Source organism: Mus musculus, chromosome 6 (assembly GCF_000001635.26).
Source record: "Mus musculus strain C57BL/6J chromosome 6, GRCm38.p6 C57BL/6J".
Taxonomy (NCBI): Eukaryota; Metazoa; Chordata; class Mammalia; order Rodentia; family Muridae; genus Mus; species Mus musculus.
The window spans coordinates 39096329-39124263 of record NC_000072.6 but is presented as its reverse complement, the minus strand read 5'-3'; the positions used below and the strand labels follow the sequence as shown (position 1 = coordinate 39124263).

At 43.4% G+C, this 27935-nt stretch overlaps 1 protein-coding gene and 1 long non-coding RNA gene across 2 annotated transcripts in view; one reads left to right on the top strand and one right to left on the bottom strand.

Annotated features, from left to right (window-relative positions):
- Positions 1–5791, bottom strand: part of 4930599N23Rik (RIKEN cDNA 4930599N23 gene) — a 29840-nt gene extending 24049 nt beyond the window's left edge. Inside the window, exon 1 of the long non-coding RNA NR_045813.1 lies at positions 5444–5791. This is a non-coding gene — a long non-coding RNA (RIKEN cDNA 4930599N23 gene). The remainder of the gene's footprint in view (positions 1–5443) is intronic.
- A 123-nt stretch (positions 5792–5914) lies between these two features.
- The window catches only part of Parp12 (poly (ADP-ribose) polymerase family, member 12), a 31938-nt gene continuing 9917 nt past the window's right edge, over positions 5915–27935 (top strand). Inside the window, exons 1-7 of the mRNA NM_172893.3 lie at positions 5915–6457; positions 9963–10098; positions 12453–12753; positions 18273–18374; positions 21582–21705; positions 23820–24015; positions 27587–27728. Of these exons, the coding sequence (NP_766481.2) occupies positions 6105–6457; positions 9963–10098; positions 12453–12753; positions 18273–18374; positions 21582–21705; positions 23820–24015; positions 27587–27728 (1354 nt within the window). The 5' untranslated portion in view covers positions 5915–6104. The remainder of the gene's footprint in view (positions 6458–9962; positions 10099–12452; positions 12754–18272; positions 18375–21581; positions 21706–23819; positions 24016–27586; positions 27729–27935) is intronic.

Below are 27935 nucleotides of genomic sequence, written 5' to 3'. Positions count from 1 at the left end.
TATATTTAGAAATGTATAAATTTATATTAGGGATATATAAATTTGTATGTTTAGGAATATATTCAGGAATATATAAATACATATTTAGGAATATATAAATATATAAAAAGTATATTATCCCCTTGACCCAGCTTTGCAAAACACACACACACACACACACACACAACTAAGAGTCCATAAATTTGAGAGAAAGCAAGGGGGTACATGGAGGTGCTTAAGGGAAGAAAGGGATGGGTGAAAAAATATTTTTTAAAACCCCAAATCTTTCATAAACTGTTAAATGATTACTCATGGATGACAAAGACGGTTCACCTTGTAAGAGTATTTGCTGCCAAGCTTCAGGACCTGAGTTTAATCCATAGAACTCACATGAGAAAAGGAGTGAACTTACTCTCATACACTGTCCTCTGGCCAGTGCTGGCACATGGTTTTAATCCAGCACTTGGGAGACAGGCAGGTAGACTTCTGAGTTCAAGGCCAGCCTGGTTCACAGAGTGAGTTCTGGGACAGCCAGGGCTACACAGAGAAACCCTGTCTTGAAAAATAAATAAAGTTGTCCTCTGACCTCCGCATGTGCCGTGATGTGTGCGGACTCACACATACTAAATGTAACTTTTAATATGGCAAGACACAACTGTCATGAATGAAGTTTCTAGACCGAGAGAGAACTCTAGAGAGAGGCTCATCATGCCACTCGGGAATACACAGGTAAACACCAGTATTAGTCTGGAGGCAGAGAACAGGGGAAATGTGGGCAGATTTATTGTGAGAGATGCCTTGAGAGTGAACAGGTGATGAAGGTGAGTTAGTTTAGGCTAATCTGAATAATTTCATCAACCTGTGGGAGATTACAAGGGCTGGTTCTCTCCTGGTGTCAGAAATCTGGAGTTGGGGCAATTAAAGAAGGGAAATGCCTGCCCAGGGTGTGAGAACCCAAGGTGAACTTATGGCAAGGGTAGAGGTGGTTGTAAGCGGAGGCTCAGATTAGTCCTCTGCAAATGAAAGGCACACCCACCAGTGAGTTTACTTAGGCTTTAGCCCAGGGAAAGGTGGTCAGTCCATCCAGAGTCAGAGGTCAAAGCATCAAATGCAGAACTAGAAATATAACGGTTATATTTTATAACCCTTATTTCTGTAAGCCCAGTAATAATGATCCTTTTTATTCTTGGTTATTAATAATCTTAGTCTTTTTTGTTATTCTAGGTGAAGATGTGGTAATTTTTTTAAGTGTCAAAGAACTATGTTTTGGTTTTAATAATTGTATTATTTCCCTAGACTCTATTACATTTCTAGTTTATATTACTCCCTCTCTTGGATATTTTTCAGGATATTATGTTACTGATTTGAGGTTTTCTTCAGCTAGGCATTGACAGCTATTCGTTTTCCTTAACACTGTTTTTGTTACATCTCCCAAGTTTGCTTTGTATTCTTTTTTCCAGTATATATAATTATTTTGTATGTATAGGTATTTTGTTTGCATTCAATCCTGTGTACCCTGTAACCAGTGTCCACAGAAGCCAGAAGGCATTGGGTCTCTTGGAACTGGATTGTATGTTTATGTACAGCTGATGGTGTTCATTTTTCTTCCTTCTTTAAAATTGTCCCCCAAACCAGATAACCTTAATTGCCCTATCTTCAAATATTCTGATCCTTTTTTCCCTTTTTCTGGTCTGTTTACATCTACTGCTAAGTATCAATGAGCTTCTCTTTCTCTGTTCAGTTATTGTACAAGATTGCTATTCAGTTCTTTTTATAATTCGTTTCTTTACTGATATTTTCTGTTCAATTAGACACTATTCTCATGCTTTCATGTTTTCCAGAGTTTGAGCCCTCTGGACATTTCTCTGAGAGCTTCAAGTCCAATATCAGGCCTTGTCAGGAGATGTTTCTTTTATGTGTGTTTTACCTGCCTTGACATATGTACACTGTGTGTACTTGGTACCTACAGAAGCTAGAAGAGGACATGGGATTCCTCAGTACAAGGGTTATGGTTGGTTATGAGCTGCCACGTGGGTGCCAGGAATCAAACCTGAGTCCTCTGGAAGAGCAGCCAGTGCTCTTAACTGCTGAGCCATCTCTCCAAGCTCTAGGAGCTGTTCGTATTCCTAGCTTTGACTTCCTTTGTATGGGTCACACTTTATTTCCTTATACATGTCACAATTTACTTGAAGATGGACATTTCAAATAATGTGCAGCTTCCAAAGTCATATTTTCTTCTTTTCCTGGGGCTGTTGTTGCTTGATGAAGTAGTCACTGTGTTTGTCTAGTGACTTTTCCAAACTCATTTTGTTTAGCTTATTTGCATCTGCACTGTGTGACTACTTGATTAGCTTACCTCTCAGTTAATGACTGGATGGAGATTACCAGTAACCAGCATCCATCTTGGTCTTTGTCCAGGAGCTCTATGAATGTTTTGGTAAATGCCTCCCATAGTCAGGCAGTTTGCAAGTATGCATAGCTTTTGCTTCCTGCAGGCAAAGGGCCTGAGTGTCAGACAGAACTTCTGTTTCCTGAGCATCTTAGTGGTCCTATGCATGCATACGTGCCTGTGTGGGTTCCTACAGTATTCTCACACTCTCAGTGCCCTGAACTGCTCAGCTTTTTGGTTAGTCTATTGTTTTCCTCAACCGCTATTCATTGCTTTGGCCATGATATTAAAATATTTAATAATTATGCCCTCTTGCGAGGGTAAGGGCATTGTTATGACTTTGCTAGTTCCAATGAGACCACATAAAGACCTGCCTTTTTAGAAGTGGCCCTTGGGATGAGCCTTTGAAAGAACTCCAACCCTGTCTGCTCCCTTGCTTTAGACATTAGGAATGTGAGTTGTCATTTTTCAAAGACAGCAAAGAGCTTCAGGGTTAAGATAGAACTTGAGTAGGAGAAAATGCTACAGAAATGGCTACTCTCACCGAGAGTTGGCTTCTTTCTCCATTAAACTGTGGAGGAGATGCTGCATGCTTTTAGTAAACTTCCAGAGCTCTGAAAAGGTTCTAGGATTTGCCAGCTTCTTCACTGCTTTTGTGGAAGGACCCACCATTTTACTGACGCTGCCTTTTCAGCCAGTCATGGTACTAAAACGGGGGAATGTTTATGGAAGAGCACTTGTTTGACATCCAAGAATGAAAATAATAAGGTATTACTGCAAAGCAATATCAAAAGTACAAGTAAACAGTTAAATGGCTAAACTAAATAAAAATATTTATCAAAATATCAAAACCATGGAAAATAGTCCAAGAAAATGAATTGCCCTCCACCTCACCTCTAATCCATTCTCATTTGTCCTTGTTAACAATCTAGTTTTAATTTTTTTAAGATTTATTTATTTATTTAACGTATATGAGTACACTGTCACTCTCTTCAGACAGAGCAGAAGAGGGCAGCAGATCCCATTACAGACCGTTGTGAGCCACCATGTGGTTGTTGAGAATTGAGCCAAGCCAGCTCAGTCGGTCAACAGGTTTTCTAGGGCAGGAGTGAGGATTAAAAAGAAAAAAGACAATTAGACAACATTGTAGCATGACCCAAGCCAGTTCTGAGGCAGGTTTATTTTTTCCCAATCAGATTTTATACCATTTTATTTACATGCAAGTAGTAAGGTCAGGCAGTACAATAAACACAAATAGTCAAGGAGCAAGCAAGGCAGTAAACACAGTCCCGTGATCACCATTCCTAAGGGCTGATCAGGAGGACCAAGATATCGGAGCCTACTTCCCCATCCTAACCCAAAGTCAGATTCATCTGCGGTGTGGGGTGGAAACAGGGTTTCTCCCTGACTGTCCTGGAACTCAACTCTGTAGACCAGGTTGGCCTCGAACTCAGAAATCCGCCTGCCTCTGCCTCCCAAGTGCTGGGATTCCCAAGTGCTGGGATTAAAGGCGTGCGCCACCACTGCCTGGTCCAAAGTCATATTCATGCCTGAAGCCTACTTCCCTGTTCTAGCCTAAAATTAGATTCCTGCCTGAGTTTACTTCCTTGTAATGGCCCAATGTCAGATTCCTGTCTGAAGCCCATCTCCTTGTCCTTGGCCAATGTCCTGCCAAGTGGCCCGAAAGTTCTCCACAACTCATGACCTCTGGAAAAGCAGTCAGTGCTCTTAACTGCTGAGCCCCCAAAATCTAGTCTTTATACTCATTTTTTTTTTCTTTTTTGAGAAGGGTTGCTGCTGGGAAATTGAGCCTAGTGTTGTATGTGTTGTATGTTTATACAGTCTACCACTGAGTTTCTGGCCCAGCCTGCTGTCTTTTTTTTTGTGGTGTGTGTGTGGTAGGATGTCATTTCTCAGGAGCTTTCCGCCTTTTTTTTTTTAAGTTTATTTATGTATATGTATGTGTGTGCCACAGCACACATGTGAAGGTCAGAGGACAATTTTGGGGGTGTGGGGTGTTTCTCTCTCCATCCCCTTTTACCTGGGTTTTGGGGATCCACCTCAGGCTGGCAGGCTTTGGACAGCAGGTACTTTTCTCTGCTAAGCCATCTCTCCAGTTCCCGCCTTATTTTGAGACAGAATCTCTCACTGGGTTCCAGGGTTTGCCAATTGGTCTACTCTAATCCCATTTTATTACATTTTTGTAGTAATACTCCCCCCCCCCCCCAGCACACACCTTCCTAAGGATTGAGCCCAGGGGCTATACCCTCAGTTGCTCTTTTCTGTAGTATTTTATACTTAGAATAAAATTTTATTCATTTTAAATTAATTTTCTAAGCACTCACCTCCCAATTTTCAGCCTTCACCTTTCCTTTTTCCACTTTCCTAGTACCTCCCACACTCCACTGTGACCAAAGTGTTGGGTTTGCTTCATGCTCACTCAAAAACATCCTACTGTGTACACTTTCAAATCCAGACTGGACTAGAACTCAGAGATTGCCTGCCTCTGCCTCCCAAGTGCCGGGATTAAAGGCGCCTTCACACCTGTCGTGCCTGGTGTCTGAAGCGTCCAGAAGAGGGTGTCAGATCCCTCCTGGAACCAGGGTTACAGGCAGTTGTGAGCTGCTATGTGGGTGCTGGGAACCCGGCCGAGGTCCTCTTCCAGAGCAGTGCGGCCGCTTAACCTCCGATCAGCCCCATGGAATACTACTTGATTACAATCTTTTCTCACAACATACTAATGTCCTTCTAGGTCAAACCCAGAGAATTAACATGCTTGTTAAACTCTTGTTGTCTGAATCACCGTCTTACTGTTTCCAGTACTCCGTCCTCTCCTGTGAACATGACTTACTAACGCTTTTATTCCCGGGAGACTCCTGGAGGAAGGAATGGGGGTGCCAAAAGTCGTATTTTAATAGGTATACCCCCACACACCCCCGTTTACTTACCCCGAGAACGTTTAACTCCCAGGGTAACACACAGGAGAGTTCTTTCCGGTGAGGAATCGAACTAGGTGCATCACCTTTACTCAGAAGGGGCGAGGGAGGGAGGATCGGCCCCCTTTAAAGGACGTACCTACGCTTTCCTTCTGGAAATGCGGGATCCGCTACAAAAGCGGAGTGTCTGGCAATTCGGAGCGACTGTTTCCGTTTGTTCCGGGGTGCGGTGGGACCGGGTCCGTCGTCCCCGCTTCCGAGGCCCGCCTGCTAAAGCCCGCTTTGGCTCGGGCGACTTCTGAGCCCCCCTGAGCGCGCCGGCCGACGCACCAACCGGCCGCAACCGGCCGGCGCCGTCTGGAAACTTCGCTCGGCTTTTCCGAGATCGAGGTTGCTGACTGAACCCCCCGCGGCGTCCCTCGGGCCTAGCTGAACGCGCCACTCGCCTCACAGGACGCTGCTGCCTCGAAGGGAGCGGCCACGACTCCCTCAGACGCGGGAGTCCGGCCCCGTGAGGACCCGCGCCCCGCATCTCCGGCCGCGCGACGCCTCGAGGCACGCCGGGTCGCCCAGTGCGCGCGCAAGCGAGCGCGGGCCGCCGTCGAGCCGCGCGGTCCCCAGCTGGCGGCCCTAAGACAAGGGCGCCGGCTCCTCAGCTGCGGCCCGAGGGCGTGGCAAGGCCCCACGGCTCCTGTTTTCCCGGCCGGAGCCCGCTTTCGGTTTCGTTTCCTTCCAGCGAAACAGTGGGGCCCGGCCCGTGAAAGGCGCCGCCGTCCGTGCTAAGCCTCAGTCCGACGGCCATGGCCCAGGCCGCGGTGGCAGTGGCAGAGGTGACCCAGCTGCTGTGCGCGGCGGGGGGCGCCTTGGAGTTGGCGGAGCTGCGGCGCCGCTTGCGAACCAGCCTGGGGACCGACGCGCTGGAGCGGCTGCTGCGGGACTGCGGGCGCTTCGTGGTGGCCTCGCGGGCGGTCGTGGCCGTGGGCGCGGGCCGGGAGGCCGCGGCGGCAGCCTCGGAGCGCTTGGTGCTGGCCGTGTCGTCGCTGCGTCTGTGCCGCGCGCATCAGGGCCCCAAGCCGGGCTGCACCGGGCTCTGCGCGCAGCTGCATCTCTGCAAGTTTCTCATCTACGGCAACTGCAAGTTCCTGAAGACCGGGTAAGGACGCCAACGGTGGGCTTGGGCGGATGCTCCTGGCCCTCCACTCTCGGACCTCCACCCTCGTCCCGTGATTGGGGCAGACCGCTAGGTGACAGTTCCTCAGCCTCGCCTGTCCTTCACTCTCAAGAACGTTTATTGATCACCTACTTAGTGACTGGCAGTGTATGGTGGACTAGCACAGATAGAATGTGGTGCCAAGAGGGACACCTGAGCATGGCAGTATGGCCCCCAGGAGGGAAGCTGGTCCTCAGGGCTGCTTTGAGGAGCAGGCAGCAAGGCTTGCTGTCCCAGCTGTAAGGAGGCTTTGGAAGTGCCACTCAACTTCTGTTTGTCTGTTTACAAGCCGAAATTCAGAATTTCAAGATCCATAGAGAGTTCCGCTCTCCTCTAGCCACAGACCTTCCTGGGTGCCTTTCTACACCCCCACCCCCCACCCCCCACTTTGTTTCATTTAGGTGGCAGAGCCCTGTCTGGAATGCCCTTCCTGGTTTGCTTTTTTAGCGCCTCGGGCAGGAGCTGAAAGATTTTTCGCTTTTTTGAGCTTTCTCTAACTCTTCCACAACACACTTTATGTCCTTATTAGTCTGGGCTGCTCTCTGCTTGCACCTGCAAGGTGATTAGTGAAATCTGTTTATACTGAAGAATTTGGGCCTCACCTTAAAGGTGATAAGGCCTGTTGAATGTCAGCTGTGAGGTTTGTGTTTTAGGAAGATGTCTTGGGTAATGATTCGGGGATGCTGGGTTAGGAGAGGATGTTGGAGACTTCATGCTTCGAATCTAGTCCAGTTATCTAGAAGGATTAGTTTCTTCCCTCCCTGCTTCCTTTTGCTGTAACAGTAGACATCACTTTTTATGATGTCAGGTTAATAGTCACGTTGGGTTAGTAACCTTGACCTGTGTAGTCAATCAGGGATCCAGACTGGGTACAGCTGCACCCTCAACACTTTTGAGACAGTTCTAAGTATCAAGTTCTGGGGGCTGAAGGTCTCCCTGGTAGGAAGTCTGGTGGGAAGTTTGTGTGGGTCAGGTCTAAAAGTGATAAATATCCCATTTACCTGAACCTGTCTCCTACCCCTACCTAAGGGGTATGGTCTAAGAAATGTGGTCTTTAGGACTTATTTATTCGGAAATAATACAGATTAGAACTTGTCCAAACGAGGTGTATGCGAGAGATTTGGGGAAATTAAAGGGGAGTGTGCCAGCGTGAAGAGAGGCTGTGGGAGAGATGGTGACTCTTGTTTCTGTTCCCACTGTGGACTGAAAGCCAGAGAGGGTTTGAGATCTTTACTTAAAAGGAAGGCTAAACCCTTACCTACTGATTTGGAAGCTGCTGGGTGGTAAATACTGTGGCCCCAGTCACAGATGTCTTCAGTCCCTGACTTCCAGACCTGTGCTCAGGAGGCAGTGTGCTTGCCTATCAAGAGCGTGGTCTGTGAGCTAGTTAGTTGTTTCAGTCCACCTCTGCTCTTTGCTGCCTAGTAACCCTGGGAAAGTAGCGTTCTGGCTGACTCTGGCCCCTCAGTGATGATAAGATTACTTACTTCACAGGTTTGTTGAGGCAATCTCTGTTGCATAGTAAATGCTCGCTAAGGTTATGTTGCTATTATTGCAGTTATTTGTATACTTGGCTTTGGCAGCACGAACTTAGCTTCCCTTCTTCTCATCTCATTTTGTCATCTTTTTCCTAACCCCTGAAGATGTGGCTTATTTATTGTTTTATACCTTCCAATGGCCTCTCCTCAGTTCTTGCCTGGATCCCGACTCTGCAGTGCCTTTTTCCTTTGGTGCCACTGTATTCTTATCACAGCTGACCTCAGACTTTCACTCCATGTGTGAGTTCTTTTCTGTTGCATTCACGAGTTGGGAGAGAGGAGTCAAGGTTCATGGTTTCTGATCTGTAGGGGCGGAGGGACAGAGATGAGAGAGCTAGTAGGAGAAGAAGGTTTGGGGATGGATCCAGGAATTTGGCATTCTTTCAGGATGTTTACTACAGATGTTAAGGTATGGTAATGTCTGCATGCTGCTTGCCTGCCTTTCCAGGTGTCCCAGACTGTCATTAAAGGGTTGTCCCTGAGTTCTTAGGGTGGAGTACCAGTGCCTGGTTGATATGTGCTCACCAGATGCTTATGGGTTGAAAGTACAGAGAAAGGGAGCTGCAAAACAGGTGGACCAGGAATGTCTGTGTCTATGTAAACCCATATCTGGAAGCATGAGTCACTCTGCCTGGCATTTTTTTTAAAGATTTATTTATTTATTATATGTAAGTACATTGTAGCTGTCTTCAGACACTTCAGAAGAGGATGTCAGATTTCATTACAGATGGTTGTGAGCCACCATGTGGTTGCTGGGATTTGAACTCGGACCTTCAGAAGAGCAGTCAGTGCCCTTAACTGCTAAGCCATCTCTCCAGCCCCCTGCTTAGCATTTTTACAAGGATTTATTTTTATTATTTAAATTATGTGTCTATATGGGGGGTAGAGTGGAGGGAATGGTGCATATAAGTACAGGTGCCTTCAAAGGCCAGAAGAGAGTGTTAGTGAGACTCCCAGTGTGGGTGCTGGGAATTGAATGCAGGTCCTCTGGGAGAGTAGAATAGTGCCCCTGACTACTGAGCCTTCCCTCTACCCTCTGCTCATTTTTTTTTTTTTTCGGGGAGAGGGGATGGGTTGGGTTGAGACAGGGTTTCTACATAGCCCTGGCTGACTTACAACTCACTGTGTAGCCCAGACTGCCCTCAGAAATCTGCCTGCCTTTGCCTCCCAAGTGCTGAGATGAAAGGTATGTGCTACCTAGACTTACCCCTGCTCAGGCTTTTAATCCAAGTGTTTACTGAGTGGCCAGTGTGCTGTGACACTTGTTTGCATGATGGCCCTGCCCTTCTCTTTACATACCTGCTGAGAAGTGTTCTCCTGAGCCCTAGACATTGTCCAGTCTCCTCTCTTCCTGGTAAATAAGCATATGTCTTCATGCATCGCTGTTTTTTTCTCTCTGATGCTTATAAGGAGGGTCAGGAAGAGTTTGTGAAAAAATGCCACGAAGAATGATCTCACCAGCTCTGAAAGTCTGCCAGGGCTGCCATTTTGCTTTTCCCTCCCTCTGCCTTTCTCCTCTCTCTTCCTCTCTTCTCTTCCATTTCTTCTCTTTCCTTCCTCTCTTTCTTCACAGAGGCTTGCTCTATTGTCCAGCTAGACTATAGCTCATGATCCCCCTGCCTCAGTTTCTGAGTAGAGATTACAGGTGTGTGTTATAATAGGTGTGTGCCAGACTAGAAGGCTTAAACAACAAAAATTTATTTTTCAGTATTCTGGAGGGTGGGATTCTGAAATAAGATTCTTGTTGGATTAGGGCTACTCTAATGACATCATTTTAATTTAATGACCTCTCTCATGAACCTATCTTCAAAAGAAGTTTTACATCCTAAGGATCTGGAAGTTGGAACTCTTAATATGGGATTTTAGGGAGGTAAGATTTAGCCTGTAACCGCATCTTTCTTTCTTTGCAGGAAGAACTGTAGGAATGGTCACAACTTGAAGACTGATCACAACCTGAGTGTGTTGAGGACACATGGTGTTGACCACCTCACATATACTGAGCTTTGCCAACTCTTGCTTCAGAATGACCCTTCACTTTTGCCAGATGTGAGTGTTTAGAAGGGTAGTGGGGTGGGGGGCTCTTCTTTGCAAGTAATAGTGGAGAAGCCAGATGGCTGGAAGATAGATAACTCTTAGTGCTGAGAACTCCATTTTGACCAAGAACTATTGCACAGAGGAGACTTGGATTTAATATCCAGCTCTGTTAATTAAATCTACTGGATTTAATATCCAGCTCTGTTGATGTTGGACCAGCCTTGGCATTTCTTGAAAAATTTCCTTCCCTATCAGTTGGGTTGGCACCATCTCTGTATTAATTTAGTGAGGTTGCACCTCACCACCAGCACCTGAAGCAAGTGTTATTTAGAACTAAGCAGAATGAGAGTCCCCAGCTGGCCCATCCCTGAATGGTAGGAATTGGAACTGCATAGTTGGGGTGTTGTTTTAGTCTATGGAGAAGCCTTCCAGAGCTGCATGATGATCCAGTACTCTGTCTACTCATTCCCTTGTACCCAGGAGACTATGTACATTAGCTGACATGAAATCTCAGTTTGTGTAAGCTTATTGCATTATCTCTCTATCATTTGGTGGAGGAAGATTAGCAACACAAAAGGTTTATTGGGTAAGGAGCAGGAAAAAGTATAGAGAAGCTTTTGGACAGCAGCAGGGTGGGGATGACATTCAGGGCGGGGGGCGGGGGGGCGGGGAAGGAAGGCAGGGGCTGAGTAGGAGACTGACTAAAGCATGATTCTGAGAAGAGCTCTACCAGGCTCAGGTGCTGCTGGAGGGAGCAGTGCCTCACCAGATCTGACCTGCTTTAGGATCACTGCTGTTGTCCATTGTGCTGGCCAAGGCTTTAATGTGAACAGACCCTGGCTCTGTAGGGCTTCCCTGGGCCTTGAGTTTCTCCAGCAGATCTGAGCAGGGTGTTTTCCATGTATGGGGCTGGCTACATGGAATGCTTTGGCACTGTTACTGGTTTGTGCCAACAGATGGGATTGGCATATTTATTGCAGATATTTTCATATTAAACAATTAATGTCACCCATTTGAGTAATAGCACAGCATCATATCTGGCACATAATAAATATTAACTTTTTATATTTGTCTTTTGAAAATTCATACTGGTTTACTTCAGCTAAGCTTTTTGGAATATCCATTGTCAGCTAAACATTGATGAGCAGTGGGTAACACACCCCGCTTTGCCCTTAAGAGAGGCAAATCAAATGATGGGATAGGAAGGCCAGAGGATGATTGGGTAATGTTTAAGAAACTCTCAAAGTTCACATTCCGCACTGTGGGGAAAGGTGTTTGGGGCAGATCAGAGTTCGGGCAGATAAGTGAGGAAGAGGGTGGCCTGGCACCTCTCATATGTCAGCCTTGGTTAGTATTTTCATGGTTCCCAGTTCACTAATCACAACAGCTCTGTGACATTGATGGCATTCTACCCATTTTAGAGATACAAAAAATGGAGTCTCAAAGCTGGTGAATGCCTTGTCTAAGGCAGTCATCAGAATTGCTATTTGGCTTTTTCCCTTAGGTAGACCATCTGTAGAGTGGAGACGTTGGGAAAAAAACTGGGTTCTGCCTCTCAACCCCCCAAGGGAATTTCCTACAGCGTGTGGAATGTAATGTCTAGAAATTGAGTAGGTGGGCCACTGTCCAGGTTGAAGTATTTGGGGTGTAGAGAAGGAGCAGTTGATTGAAGTTCAAGTTGCAGGTTTGTAGTTGTACATTGTGGTGTGTGTTTGTGATCTTAACACTTGGATGGTGGAGGCGGAGGACTAGGCCTCATCCTGTCCTTACCTGTGTAGGTTGAGGATAGCCTGGGCTGTGAGAGACCTTGTGTTAATAAACCAGAAAAACAGTTAGAGCAAACAACAGATACAGAGACTAGCTGTGTGACTGGGGCTAGGTGGTGACATTTTAATAAAATGTATTAAATTTATTAGGAGGTACAAGGTACATGGAGTGTGAGTATGCTTGTCCACAGTGTGGAGGTCAGATGACAGGTCCAGGGAGTTGTTTATCGTTATGTGGGCTCTGGTATTTGCATCAGGTTCCTTTACCTGCTGAGCCATCTTGTTGGCCCTGGCCCTAGCTGTTTAGCTTTGGAGTCTGCTAATTCCCTTGAGAAATGGAGGGTGGTGTTTAGCCAACTTTGAGATGCCTTAGCCCTAAGAACCTCTCTGACTTTGAATTTTGAAAGGAGAATTGGGAAAAATGAACTAGTAAAGTATATTTGGTTTGGTGAGGCTGTGTGTATAATATCTTGAGATGAATTCTCTATAGCTCATGTGAATGGTGAAATAATATAGTGATAATGTGGCCCCCATGACATGACTGTTAAGTGCTATATGCAGTATTCATGTGATGATGTCTTTCTGCCTCTTTGTCAACAGATATGCCTACACTACAACAAAGGTGATGGACCCTTCGGCTCTTGCTCCTTCCAAAAGCAGTGCATTAAACTCCATATCTGCCAGTACTTCCTACAGGGAGAGTGCAAGTTTGGCACAAGCTGTAAGAGGTCCCATGAGTTCACTAACTCTGAGAGTCTGGAGCAGTTGGAAAGGTTGGGCTTAAGTTCTGACCTGGTGAGCAGGCTACTCTCTACTTACCGGAATGCATATGACATCAAGAATAAGGGCTCAGCCCTCAGCAAAGTGTCTCCTTCTCCCGCAGGTCCACAGGGGAGTTCTGGTAAGGCTAATGGAAAGTGCTGCTGGCTCTGGGTTTTGGGCCTGGATTTTTGTTGGTTAGTAAATAGAATATGGCTTTGTGGAAGTGTGGATCTCTTTTACTAAGACTCATTGATCTTTTCCTAGCTAGGAGGTTGTGAAGATGGTTGAAATCTAGACTCAGTCAAACAGGGCATTCCAGATGATGCAAGTTGGGGTTGGCACATTCTTAATTCTGGAGGAGCTGGGTCTACACTGAAATGAGGTCAGCTCCCCCTGTGTAATTGCCTTCCACCCCCTGGAGGAGTTTTATTCTCAGTGAGGGATCTAGAACTCGGATGTTAGTTATATAGCTCTAGGATTGTCTATTAGGTAGCATTCTTTATGATAGTACAAATGAATGCAAGAAGTCATTCGTAAAGCTGTGGCTTTGGTCATCCTGCCATGAGCAAGTACAAGTTTTCCCCTTTGTAAGTTTTTTTGGCCTTATTCTCTGCTGCTTTTTAGCACCTAGACAGTGCCTGGCCCATAGTAACCCATCAACATGAGTGAGTATGGTGGGTTTTTTTTAAGTGTCTGTCAGGCTTAGTGACAGAGGAATTTCCACTTAGATTTTATGTTCATAAGTGCTTTTCTTGTATATCTGTCTGTGCAACACACATGCCTGATGCTTGCAGAGGCCAGGAGCTGGGGTTACAGATGGCTGTGAGTTGCCATGTGGATGCTGAGAATTTTACCCAGGTCCTCTGCAAGAGCTGTCAGTGCTCTCAATGGCAGAACCATCTCTAGCCCCTAGTAGAGATTTAAAAAAATTTTTTTTAGTTATTCTTTGATGATTTCATACATGTATACAATATTCTTTTTTTTTTTTTTTTTTGGTTTTTCAAGACAGGGTCTCTCTGTAGCCCTGGCTGTCCTGGAACTCACTCTGTAGACCAGGCTGGCTGTGAACTCAGAAATCTGCCTGCCTCTGCCTCCCAAGTGCTGGGATTAAAGGCATGTGCCACCACTGCCCAGCACAATATTCTTAATCATATATAGTCCAAATCCCCTTTCTACTTTTTCCAATTCCTCCCAGTACTTTCTCCTTCAACTTTTATGTGGTTTTTAAAAAGATCTTTTAAACTTCTATTTGTGTGTATATGTTGCATTTGTGAATGTATGCAACAGGTATGCAAGTACCCTTAGAAGTCAGAAGAGGGCATCAGGTCTTCTGAAGCTGGAGTTACAGATGGTTTTGGTCTTCATGTGGGTGCTGGACTCAGGTCCTCTGGAAGAGCAGCAAAGATTCTTAATCACAGACCAATTTCTTTAGCTCCCTCATGCTATCATTTTAAAAATTACTTATTTACATGTATTTGTGTGTGTATGTATATGTGTGTATATGAGCATGCATGCATGTGTGTGTGTCATAGCACATGTGTGTAGGTCAGAAGACAGTTTGGGGAAATCTCTTCTCTTAGTTCACATGTGGATCTCAGGGATCAAACCCACATTATTAGACTTGGCAGCAAGTGCCTTTACGACTGACTCTAATTAATGTTGCCTGCATGCGTGTTGGCATGGGGCTATCCTACCAATGACCAGTGGCTGCACCACCACAGGAGAATGGCTCTTCCTCTCCCAAGCAGTAATCACTTGCCAATCGCTCCTCAGCTATGATAGGCTCCCCATGAGCTCGTCTTGCATCCATAGTGGAATGTTGGCTGGCTTAATTTTACCTCGGTAAGCTATAGCTCTTGTGAGTGTGTGAGTGCAATGGCTATAGTATGTGTACAATACAGCATTTCATAGCACTCTTCCCATCTTCCAGCTCTTATATTCTTCCTGCCCCCTTTTTATCCCCTGAGCCTTGAGGAGCCTCTCAACAAATGTCTTATTTAGGGCTAAACACTTAACAGTCACTTAATTTCAGCTCTTTGACCAGTTATAATTCTGCATTGGTAGCTGCTCACTGCAAACATAAGCTTTGTAAACCAAGTTTGAGAGTACCACTAATATATGGGTATAAAATAACATTTAAAATAACATATCACCAGTCATATGGTGGGCTGGTGAGATGGCTCAGTGGGTAAGAGCACCCAACTGCTCTTCCGGAAGATCCAAAGTTCAAATCCCAGCAACCACATGGTGGTTCACAACCATCCGTAATGAGATCTGACGTCCTCTTCTGGAGTGTCTGAAGACAGCTACAGTGTACTTACATATAATAAATAAGTAAATCTTTAAAAAAAAAAAAAGGTGGCTTGGCATGTCCATTTAGCAGTCCACAGTGGTAAGTCACCCTCTAATGCCTGCCCTCTCCTGCCATGGACTTTTACTTGGGTTTACAGTAGGAAGCATGAATTTTCTCTTATAGAGCAAGCCAAATCCAATCAGGCAGCAGTTGATTACCAGTGACCAGTTGTCCCCAGGTTGTGACAATACTGTACCAGTAGGCATAGCTTGCCTGACAGGCTGATACTGTAGCTTGCACAGCCACTGTGGGTATGCCCTTGATGACTTTTCTCCTCCAGTGGCCTGCTTTGTGCCTTCTAGCACTGAAAGTTAGCCAACAGGGAGGATGATTTCAGGTCAGTTCAAGTTTGTCTCTGTGTTTTTCAATCAAAGTATGTCGTGTCTTCAGCAACCATCTCCCTATGCTGAGCAAACGAGCAACAGCAATGCCTGTGTTATTTTTATGAGGGTGCCTCGGGGGCTTCCTGACCAATGACTCAGAGAGAGATATCATCCCATGCCTGGAACTAAGGGCTTTTAGTAACCCATGTGTTCTGGGGAAAGAATTGTCCATCCATGCAGCGTACCTCTACTCACATTTCTTTTTAAAATTATTTAATCTAAATTAGCATATAGAGCAGTGTGTTTCCATAATTTCCCATAGAGCCTTGGTTTCAGTTAATGCACCCTTACCCTTTTCTCCCCACCAACCCCAGACCTGATCCATGCTTAAACTTGAACCCCCTGTGTTTCCCAGCTACTTGTGTTCTAACCCTCCCTGCCTTATGGCTTGTTCTCTTGCTCATGTGCCCCTTTTCTAGCTGCCTGATCTCTATAGACACTTTTAGTAAATACACAAATCTAAAAATTTTAAGCTAGAATGCACACAAGAATTTTTTTTTTGAGGTGACATCTTGCTCTGTTCTCAATCCTGGCTACAGAGTCAACAAAAATGATCTTTTGCCTCAGTTTCCCTAATAGCCAGACCATTAAGTGTATGCCTTTGTGCTTGCTTAGAGATTTTATTTAACAATCATTTCTTAACTACCTGCTGTCTATGGTCCTTGAGGGAGCATTTGAAAACTTGGTTCATTTGGATTTCATAGTAGAGGCTGTTGGCTGGCCACTCCAGTTCTCTGCTCTTTCATTTCAGCAGCTTTGAGAGTTGCTGCTGAAACATGAGAACAGGCCTCCACTTCCAGGCACCTCATGCCCATTCACTCATACAGCCATTGAGATAGAAAATATTTATAATAGATCTTTCCCTAAAATATCAGGTAAATGCCAAGACCACCAGCAAACATATTGACCTTTCTAAAGATTTACTTATTTATTTTATGCATATGAGTACACTATTGCTCTCTTCAGACACACCAGAAGAGGGCATCAGATCCCATTACCGGTAATTGTGAGGTACCATATGGTTGCTGGGAATTGAACTCAGGACCTTTGGAAGAGCAGTCAGTGCTCTTAACTGCTGAGCCATCTTTCCAGCCCCCATATTGATCTTTCTAATCTTATCTGATTATCATAGCTAAAAATAGTTCTTACTACTTCTAGTTTTTCTTTGTATTTTCTTTACTTTGAGGTTGTATGTGTGTGTACGTGTGTGCACATATAGGTATCTTCATATGTAAATAGGAGGTCATGTGTACTAATATGAGTAGAGGCTATTCCTTAAGTGCTGTCCACTTTGGGTTTGTTTTTTGTTTTGTTTTTGAAACAGAATCTCTTATTGTCCTGGGCCTCACCAGATAGGCTAAGTTAGCTGACCAGTGAGCCACAAGGGATCAATCTGTCTGTCTCTACCTCACTAGCCCTGGGACTCCAAGCATGCCCAGTCATGCCCAGCATTTTATTTATTTTTATATACATATATGTACATATATACACACACACACACACACATACACACTAACATACATATAGACACATGTGTCTATATATGTATATATGTGTGTCTATATATACACATATATACACACATACATATATATGGTGTATATGTATTTATATGTGTGTGTATATATGTGTGTATGTATGTATATATATATATATATATATATATATATATATATGTATGTATGTATGTGTGTTTTGAGCCAAGGTCTCTTGAAGTAGACTAGGCTAACCTTGAACTCAACAGAGATACTCCTGCCTCTCTCAACCAAGTGCTTTGATTAAAGGCATGTAGCACCATACTTAGCTTAAATTTTTATTTTATTATATGTGAATATCTGTTTTGCCTGTTGGTGCATCACTTGCTTGCTTGACACCCACAGACCAGAAGATGGCGTCAGATCCTTTGGCCCTGGAGTTACAGATAGTTGTGAGAGACTGTGTGAATGCTAGAAAGTGAACATATGTCCTCTAGAGGAGCAGCCAGTGCTCTTAACCATCTCTCTAGCCCCACTTGGACTTTTAAAAATGTGGGTTCTGGGGCATTGACCTGCAGTCCTCAAGCTTGCAAGGCAAACACTTACTGAGCCGTCCTCCCAGTCTCTTCAGCTATTTGAAGATTAACAGAGGTTTTGCTTTAAATGATGTTTAGAGCATCATCTGGATTATGACTATTGAAAACTGAGGGATAGATCCCCTGCTGAGTGGCTCAGGTCTTAGCAGTCACTACCCTGGAGATAGAGTACTTCAGGTCTCCCAGGTGTGGATTTTGAGGCCTAGCCTATGGAGTATCTGGGAGTTTGTAAAATGAGAAGGAAAGATGCTGGTAACAGAGTGACAGGTGATAGAATAGTAAATGAGGAGAGGTTATAAATGAGTTTTTATGCTTATTTATTTAGGATGAAGTGAATGAGGTAAATAAATAGGTAAAGACACATTGGAATGATAATAAGAATGGTACCCTTTGAAAGAGCCTAATATACTTGTCTTGTTTTAAGAGCCCTTCAAGTAAACTAAAATTAAGAATATTTTATTTGGAGGTAAAAATTTTCCATATATTTTTTGTTAGTACCCAGTTCTAAAGATTTCATTGACAAATATTTGCTATAGAAATTAAATGTGGTATTTTTAAATACCTTTCTATTTTTCTTTCCTAGTGACTTGGATGGATAGTCAGAATTAAAAAATACCCCTCTGTGGTGTCCGAGACTTAGTAAAAAAAAAAAACTATGTGCTGGGAGTCACCCAAAAGTCAGTGGCCACCTGTGTGACTGGGGGTACTTTTGTCCCTTGCAGGATAGGCTCTGTCAGTTTGCCTAGGCCACTTTTGCACAGACATGGATAAATTCTTCCTTCCTTTTCACTGTGAATCCTACATGAGAAGTGTTGATAGGAGTTGACATATCTTGTGCTATTTCTTTGTAGAAAGAAAAGACAGTTCAGGTCCTGTGTCACCAGGCACTCCTAGCCAGGAGGAGAGTGAACAGATTTGCTTGTACCATATTCGGAAGAGTTGTAGCTTCCAAGGTAAGTTAGCCGCTCTTCATGGGAGGGGAAACTGCTTCTCATTACTGGAACTGCTATAAGGCACCCCCAAAGAGAGCAGGGGTCTTGACAAACTCGTTCTGAATCTGCTTTGTTGAGGATAAAAGAAATTATTTGCATTTTTCAAATGATGCTGTAGATGATGGGGAATATAGACTTTGGATCTGTACCAGGTGAGTGTCAAATGGCCACAGAACTTAATGCAATGGGGCTACTCAGTCTAGCCTAAGCTAAGATAATTGCCACTTCTGTAGGGTAACAGCCTAGGGAAGTCTCAGAAACTGGGAAGATTGCAGTGAGGAGATGGAGGCACTTTTGTTAGCACTTAGAGGATTGTCCAAGGTTTCCTCAAGTATTGGGCCAGAGGCCCCTAATTGCCTTCCTTTACCACACATAGTCATTCTTGTGTGGGTCCGTATTTTCACACAAGCTTTATGTTCTTCACTAACAGTCTGTCTTTGACTAAAGATTCTGAAGTCCTGTGACTGCAGCGACTGAAATGTTGTATTTCGTTTTTAGTCTTTAGATGTCACACAAGCAATCATGAGTGTTTTCACTTTGTGAAGGAGTTAGATGGTACAGAGCGGAGCAGAAAGATTTCCATCGGCTTCATCCTTCTCCAGTGGTACACACTTGCTCTATGCTGGGCCACACTTATTTTATGCATTTTATTTCAGATTAAATTTTATCTTACATGTATGGAAGTTTGCCTACATATGTCTATGTACCATGCTTGTGCCTGGTTCCAAGAAGGCCAGAAGAGGGTATCTAGTCCCTTGGAACCGGACTTATAGAAGGCTGTGGACTACCATGTCAGTGCTGGGAAGCAAACCTGCATCCTATCTTTCTTGCCCCTTCATTCTTGTTTTTAAAGATTTATTTGTTTCTTTTTTTTTTTTTAATCACTTTTTGCTTCGGTTTTACTTTGCTGGCTTTGTAGTTTAGGGACTCTCAAATGACTCTGTTTTCTTTGGAGCACTCACTCCTCATGGCTGCTGAGTACTCTTTACATTTGCTCTTCTCTCTAGCAGTGTGGATGTGGGCGCTTCGCCTTCCAGATTGAGATGACATTTATGTAACTCAGCCAGGAAGCCTAGAGCCTGGATCGTGTTGAGGTTGGGGTGTTAGAAGGAGGCAGCTAAAGAGGCAGGGTATCATGGAGGAAAGTTGCTTCCTGCATCCACTGTTGTGCCAAAATTCTCACCAGCTGCTGTGGTTGCAGTGGCTTCTCCCAGGGACCTACAGCTATGATTGCTTGGCCATCTTATTCAGTTCCCAGTTTACTGTTAGCCACAGCCTTGGATCCCTGGGTCCTTTCTGAGGCCTCAGTCTGCTGGGCATGGGGAAGATAACTCTTTCTTGGGAGCTGTTTTCTTCCTTGAAGATTTTCCTCAGGCTACCCAGGATTTGCTTGTACTTGGGGTTTGTCAATCTAGCTTTTCAACACTGGATGCTTTCTGCTCACCTCTGGTCATTTTCTTCAGTGTCCTTCAGGTAGGGAACAGAAATCTTGGTTTGGTCACAGCATCTGGACCATGACTACAGCCTGGCCCAGTGCTTCATTATTTGTTAGGTTCATTCCTTGTCAAGAATCCAATAGGTCTCTGAGTCCAGTGTGAATCATGTAAGCGCAAACTGTTCAAATGAAGGAGTTGCAAGTCCCCAAGGTGACTGTGTCCTTCCTGCCTTGTTAAATTTAAGAGCTTTCCTTGCCTGGGCACCCAAGCTTATTTCATGAGGCCTCTTGACCTTGTACCCCTTTTTGCTGTGTCTGCACTACTCCTGGCCTGTTCTTTGACAAGCCCTAGCAGTGTCAACAGACTCCTCTGGTACTCCTTGACCACATCACCTTTTTAGAGTTTGGAAAAGGTCTGACATTGAGAAAGAATGTGCATAGTTTAGGACATTTTAATTTTCAACTATTAGCTTAAATTAATTTTTAAAAATGTGAATTAAAATGGGTTAGCTAATGTTAATAAGAAATGAATCTTTATCAACCTCCTTTTTCTTAGCAGCTAGGTAGGTCCTTTAAAAACAAAAACAATGATATCCTGCTCCTTGGGTGTCTGTCTAGAAAGATGTGGCATGTATACTAGTATATATGTCTCTTTATAGTAAATGTCTATGTATATTTGGCTTTGTTCTTATATAGCACCAGCACACATGCACCTTCCTTGTTTTGCTTAACCAGTTGCTTACTTTTGGAAATCACATACTAAAGTCTTAAGACTCAATTCAAAACGTGCAAAATGATAAGTCTTTCCTTATGCTTCTACAAGAAATATCTGCATTTGTATGTGTTTTTAATTAGATTACTACTAATCTCTCCATCTCCTATTTTTATATATAGAAACATTCTGCACCTGGTTGAGTATCTTTCCAATAGTTATATCTTGGCTATATCTCTATTTCAGTGAGCTTCTTAGGCTTTTTTCCTTTCTATCCTCGTCACCATCTCTGTACAAGTGTACCAGAAACTCACACGACTTTTGAAAGAAAGTGTCAGAGACGGCATAAGCGAAGATGGGGCAGGGTGCAAGGGCTTGAAGGGGAGGGAGTGGTGAGTCTGTGGCATGGAAGACAGGGAAAGTAGAGAGGAGTCATGGATACTGATGGATACCAAGCCACCTTCAGTGGGATGTGGTAAGGTTACATGGACTCCCTCCCTTCCTCCCTCCCATTACAGATTGATCTTAAGGCTTTTATCTATGCTAGGCGGCACATGTTCTGTCACTGAACTCTGTTTCCAACCATATTTTTATTTTGAACTTGTGATTCTCCTGCCTCAGCCATCAAGCTAGATCCTGGGATGGATTCCTTTTGGAGTTCAATCTGGAATCTGACCTCTGCTCCTCCACATCTCTATGTGCATAGAGACAAGTAACAGCTTGACTGCCCTTTGCAGGACTGGGAACTTTTATGATCAGCTTCTTTATGGTCATGAATGTCATTCTAGACTAACACATATCTTTTGACAGCTCATTGTAATGTCCCGTTTAAAGGGAAGACTCCCATAGCATGACTCATAGTACTTCAGTATGTAAATGCATGGGTGTAACTGCGCTAACAAAGCAAAACTTCCCAGAATGTTCTCAGGTCAATAATCAGGACCATTCCCATTGACTGTTTTAGGGTGGGACCACACTGCTTACCGCTAGGGTGTCATACTACTTTATGTTTCTATTTTAGAAAAGTGCCATCGAGTTCATTTTCATTTACCATATCGGTGGCAATTCTTGGATGGAGGCAAATGGAAGGATTTGGACAACATGGAGCTTATTGAAGAAGCATATAGCAATCCCAGTAAAGACAGGTAAGAGAAGGAAACATGCCCCTCATCGTGGCTTTGTGCCCAGCCTTTTATGTGCAGCATAACAGATTAAGTTTAAACCATAGTATGTGCATGCATAAGTGTGTCTGTACACTCAAGTGCATGTGCACTCTTGTGCAGGCACACACACGCACACGCACACACACATATACATGCATGCACGCACGCACACACCCCAAAGCTTGATCTGGAGGTGGAAGCCCATGTTCATACTGGCTATGGTGTATACTAGTTATCTGTTCTCCTGCTTTCTTCCATTCAGGAAGGAGCTGTGAGAAAAGAAGGTGGTACCAAGACCAAGTAACCTCAGTTACTTGCTGCTGGGACTGGTCACACACAGTTATCTATTATTATAGACAATCAAGAGATTGTCTATAACTAGGAGTTTGTAAACTTCTAGTCTTTCCCACAAAGTCACACAGCCAAACTGTTTTAACCTGAATGTTTTTATTCTTGAATTTTTTTCTAGCATTTTCACTGAGCCAATTCATGTAAACATGGAAGACCCAGGTAGTCTTCCTTTTAGTATCTAGCCATTACTTTTTTTTAAATGTGCTGTGATGTATGGCTAAAAAAGTTAATTAAATTTTTTTATTATTATTATTTTGGTCATGGACTGGAGAGTATCATAGTAGGTAGAGAACTTACTGCTCTGACAAAAGCCCACCAAAAGTGTTTGTTTCTGGCGTCCACATGGTAGCTAAGTGTCTGCACTTCCTTCCCATCATAGAGGGTCTTAGGCCCTTTCCTGCCTCTTCAGGTACTGCACTCATGTGGTAAATATGTGCAGACAAAATACCTATATATAAAAATAAATCTTTATTTAAAAAAAGTTTTGGTTTTATTTTTGGTTATGTTTGTGTGTGTGTGTGTGTGTGAGAGAGAGAGAGAGAGAGAGAGAGAGAGAGAGTGAGTGAGTGTGTGTGTGTGTGTGTGTGTGAATGTGAGTGACGTTGCCTGTAGAAGCCACAAAAAGGTATTGGATCCCCTGAAGGTAAAGTTATAGGCAGTTATAGGCACCCACAGTGGGTGCTGGGAACAAAAATCTGATCCTCTATAAAAGCAGCAAGTGCTCTTAACCACTGAGCTCCCTAAAAAGAGACTTTGAATATCTAAAATAAAAAGTGCATATGTGCAAATTGCTATTGGCTAAGAATGTGAAACAAATTATTTCCCTTAGCAAGATTAAATAGCCCACACAGCATCCATAATGTTTCTCTTGAAGCTAATTTTAGACAATGTTATGCATAAATATTACTTTTAGTAAGTGTATTTGCATATGTAGCCAGAATACAGACTATCTCAACACCGTAGAAGGTTCTTCATTCAGCCCACTTGACTGACTACTCTCACCTTAGACTAGTTTTGCTCATCTGTGGACCTGTAAGTTGAACCATTTGCTGTATACTGATAGGCCTGGAGTCTAACAGCATTGTAGTTTCTTGAGCGTTACCTCATTTTGCAAGGAGTGTGGACTGGTGGCTAGCAACCAAGGCTGTGCGGCCAGACTGTCTCCTTCATACCTTGCCTGCTGGCTGTGTTTGCTCAGATGATCTCTTAGCATTCATGGGCTTTTGTTTCTCCATTTGTTACATGGCAATAACAGTTTTACCCCAGAGCAGAGAGAGGGCTGTAAACATTGAGTTTCCTACACATAAACTGTGTATGCAGGTGTTGGCATTGCTCGCTGTGTACTAACTGTTGTTGTGTTTTCTAAGAAGTTCTGTTCATTGTTTGACAGCTTAGTAATGCATTTTATTTTTTGTAGCTTTGGAGATTATACCCAGGGTGCTGTTCTGCTTTCACCATATTTCCACCCCTAATTATTTTAAAGAATATTTTAACCAACATTTCTATATTTACAGTTAGAGTTTTCATAATATCCAGTCTTCTGTATCACCTTTATTTTATTTTATTTTTCACAAAGGAGAAGTGATGATCCTAAAAAGCAGCTTTCCCCACCTTTGGAAACATTTTTAAAACTGAGTATAACATTTCTGCTATTTGTATCTACCCGTCATATATTCTCATAGGTGGAAGCACAATGGCTGTGCTGTTTGGTGACGTTTTCATCTGCTGTTCACTTTCGTTTGCAGGATTGTGTATACAGAGTCAGCTGCTGGCTTTCACTTTGATAATTTAGACTTTAATTCCATGAAGTTTGGTAATACTCTGGCTCGCCGACTCTCCACAGCTTCTTCAGTCACCAAACCCCCACATTTCATCCTTACTACTGACTGGATTTGGTACTGGATGGATGAGTTTGGTTCTTGGCAGGAATATGGACGACAAGTAAGTATGGTGAAAAAGGATGACTGTTTTATATAAGATGAAGCCATTCTAAACAAAAGCACAAAGATCCAGGAAGCATATTTGATAGTCACCAGAATCTTAAGATACCTGGGAGACAGTATATCTTTATAAGCCTATCTTTGAATTAGAAGTCTTTGTTCATTAATTAATGTTAAATAACTAATGAATGTTATTTAATATTAAATACTGTCATGATGTCAGCTTTTTTTCAACGATTTTATTAGTTAGTAGAAAACTCTGGAGTTTGTGCCTAGTATAACTGTGGTGTAATGTTGAAGGCTTTCAAATTGCCTTTCTTGACTGTTTCTATAGTTTTAGAAGATAGGATTGTGTGAGAATAATGATTTACAATACCATTGATTTTGAACACAAACCAGGTAACTTATTGTCCGTTATTTGAAGATGTCCACAATGGCTGTGATCAAAAGGAGTCTCTGGAGACTTATAGAAATGCAGTATGTGAAAGAAGCCATTTATGTAGAGATCCTCTTCCATAGTGAAAATCATCTGTGGGGCCTCATGGGCATTTGTACTCCCTGGCTTGCTGGAGGTTGTTCCAAGTCATGGGTTTCTTGTTCTTAGTAAATGTCACTTTTATTTCCTCAAATAAGGTGATGAGAGCCATACCCAAGCTGTGTGAATTCTAAGAAACCTTTTGAAATGGCCATTCTAAATTCCAAGATTTTTGTGAGATGATAGTTACATCAGCCCCTGTATCCAAATCTTCTATTTCAGTGTTGTTCACTTGCAACTTCAAATTTGGATTTCAATCATTAACAACAGTTTGCCAAAATACCTGTTTTCTTCTATTTCCAAATCCTCCTGGTCTTTCTACTGTAACAGCTTTGTCTTTGATGTAGGGAAGCAGTTACAGCCGAGCAATCCTGTCACCTGTGCTCACTTGCATCTCTCTTTTTACATGGGCCATCACTTTAATTTCTCCTTTGAAATCTTTATTTGCTAAATTCTTGGATGCACAAGGAATTCTTGGGAAGTCAGTTCACTCCTTCCCAAGACCATTCCTATTGTCCCTGATGGGCAAAGAACCATAAACTCTAGTAGATATTTTATAACATTGGATTTTGGGGGGCAGTATAAGATGTTTATCTGTGCCCAAGTCCAGAGCATCACTGCCTACAGTAGCATGCATAGATCTTCAGTACTTAGTTGGGATTTTTCTGCTTGTTTATTTCCTGGCTGACGGGCAAAAAGCCTCTACTTTTGCTGCAGGGTCTAGAGCTAGGCCCCCAATTTTATTTCTGATGGCAAGAAATTGCCTTGGATATCTCTCTTGGACCTATACCCATTGGTCTAGTAGCAGCCCTTTGCCATATTGCCTGAACACTCTTGGAACCTAGGTCTCCTTTGTGGTTTATATTTAGAAACACCATTGCTTTTAGAGATGCCTTGTTCACAATTTAATTGCAAATGACCATATTTCCATCAATTGAAGCACCAGTCATTTTGAGATCTGAGACCTTTGGTGGCTTGGTTACAGTCTCTACAAATGACCATGTTTTCCACAGTTAAAACACCATCAATTTTGAGATCTAAAATATTTAGCTATGGCTTGCCCAATTATCATGGCATTATACACTTTAGACCCAATATCAGTCATCTCCCTGAGCCATTCTTCCATAGGCACTGCTCTCACCTCTAATGGTTTAATAACACTTTCATACTTGGTATTCACAGGTTCAAGTACTTACTGCATTCAAAAATTGAACCTGCATAGACCAGCTACAAGTGGCACCTATTGTGGGGCTGTTTGTAGGAAAAGAAGCATTAAAAGAAGAAAGAAAAAACCCCCACATATTTTACAACAAGGCTAGACAGAATGGGAGGTTTGAGTTCAAGTACAATAGAGCAAAAGGCAGGAAAAGGAGGGATGGATACTTTGTTTTAAAAGCTGACAAGGGTATATGCTGAGGCTGTTGGGACATGCTTCCCATGGTTGTCAGCAGTAGTTTTTTCTCCTTGTACTCACTTTAGGCTATTTTGTTTATAAAATGGGTAAATCAACTGGAAAAAAATACGGGTGGAATTAGAGAAACTTGGAAATAAAAAAAAAAAAACTGAAGAAAATATCAAGAAAAGGGACAACAAATAGGTTCATTCCCAGTGACTGAAACAGAGAGACCCCCTCCCCGCCCCCAAATAGAAAGAGGCAAAATGTTGGTGGTCTCTTGGATTTCTGGGATATAAAAAAAGCCAGCTGGGGGCCTGGGGTTGGAAGGGGCTATCAGAGGGAGAAGAGAAGGAAGTTGGTGGAGAAGGTATTGCTAGGAGTCAGTTGAGCCAGAGAAGCTGAGCTGAGCAGATAGGCTAGAACAGTTGTTATAGTTTGGAGCTGCTAGTATTGAGAAAACCGGGAGAAGGGACTGTCTCCCAGTTTACGCAGACTGTTGGTGAGCTGAGGGAGGGAGGAACAGTTGGGAGAAATTTGAAGAACTGGGGCTGGAAACTGGGAGGAGGGCTGGTGGGGAGTTAAGAGAAATGGTTATTGTTGTAAAATAGCTAGCCCTTTTATAAGAGGTAGTATTCTTTGAGAGGATGAGCTAAGTAGCCTATGTGAATTTACTGTTGATATTTTACTGTTATTTGAATGGGTTGTGTCATCTATTCTGAAAACATTTTAAAAAATGTTTATTTGTGTGTGTGACAGTTGGTTCTCTTCTAAGGATTGAACTCAGGTTATCTACCTTGATGGCAAGTACCTTTTCCTGCTGAGTTATGCTTTTTTTCTGCTGTTCTATGCTTTTTCGTGGCTGATATCTCAGTTACCCTGCTTAGCAGGACCTGTAGTTACTGTCTTCTGTTTACAAGAATAGCTTCAGGAGAGTCTTGTCATTCCCTTCCACGCCCCCTCCCCAGCCCTCACTGTGCTCTCTGGTGCCGTCTTTTCCTATAACAAGATAACCTGTCTAAACAGAGGCTGGATTCACTAGCATCTTTGCTCATCACCATAGGCTGTAGACATAAGGTTCTGTACACCATGCAAAGTGTACCCTTGGGTTATTCAAATACTGATTTCTCTCCCCTCACATCTTATCTCAATCTCAACACAGCACTGTAATGCTTATACCATGAATCTCCTATCTCAAGTTTGTGTAAATAGTTCTTACCATTGATTCTCTGTCTTGTCAATAAATGTTGATCCTCCAATGGCTGGGCAGAAGAGAGAAAAGGGCAAGGCGTCTGCTTACTAGAGGAAGGAGAGGAAGAGGAGAGACTTGCCCATAGGATGGAGGAATTGGAGCCATGAGGAAGGGGTCTAAAGAACCAGATCAATACTAATATACAAGTGTCATGGGATGGGGCTTGGAGGTAGCTAGACTAGCATAGAAAGTAAAGATGGATCATTTAATGGGTCAGCTATTGAGGTGTAATTTTAAAATAGATCTTGGTTTCTTTGTGCAGTCTTTGGAGACTAACGAGAAGGTAAAGAAATACAGCCGCCAGATTAATTCATTTGTTTACATTTATATTAAGGACGATTCGTTTTCAATCGTCTCTTGCCGCCATTACACCTCTGGATTTCCCCTTACAGGGCTCAGGGCACCCTGTGACCACCATCAGCAGCAGTGACGTGGAAAGGGCTTACTTGGCATTCTGTGCTCCAGGGGCTGATGCCCAGGCAGCCACCTTGAAGTTCCAGGCTGGAAAACACAACTATGAGTTACACTTCAAAGGTACCTCTTACTTGTAGGGTAGAGCTAGACTCTCCCATATTAACCTGAGGCCTGGGCTGCTATAATAAAGGAAAGGAGGGTATATCTGTCCCAAAAGGCAGAGAGACCCATTGACAGATGATACTGTCCATGCTGTCAAGGAGATGTGCTTTGAGGACATGAGGCTATGAGAATAAGGAGTTTTTCTAACATGCAAAGACAGGGTCA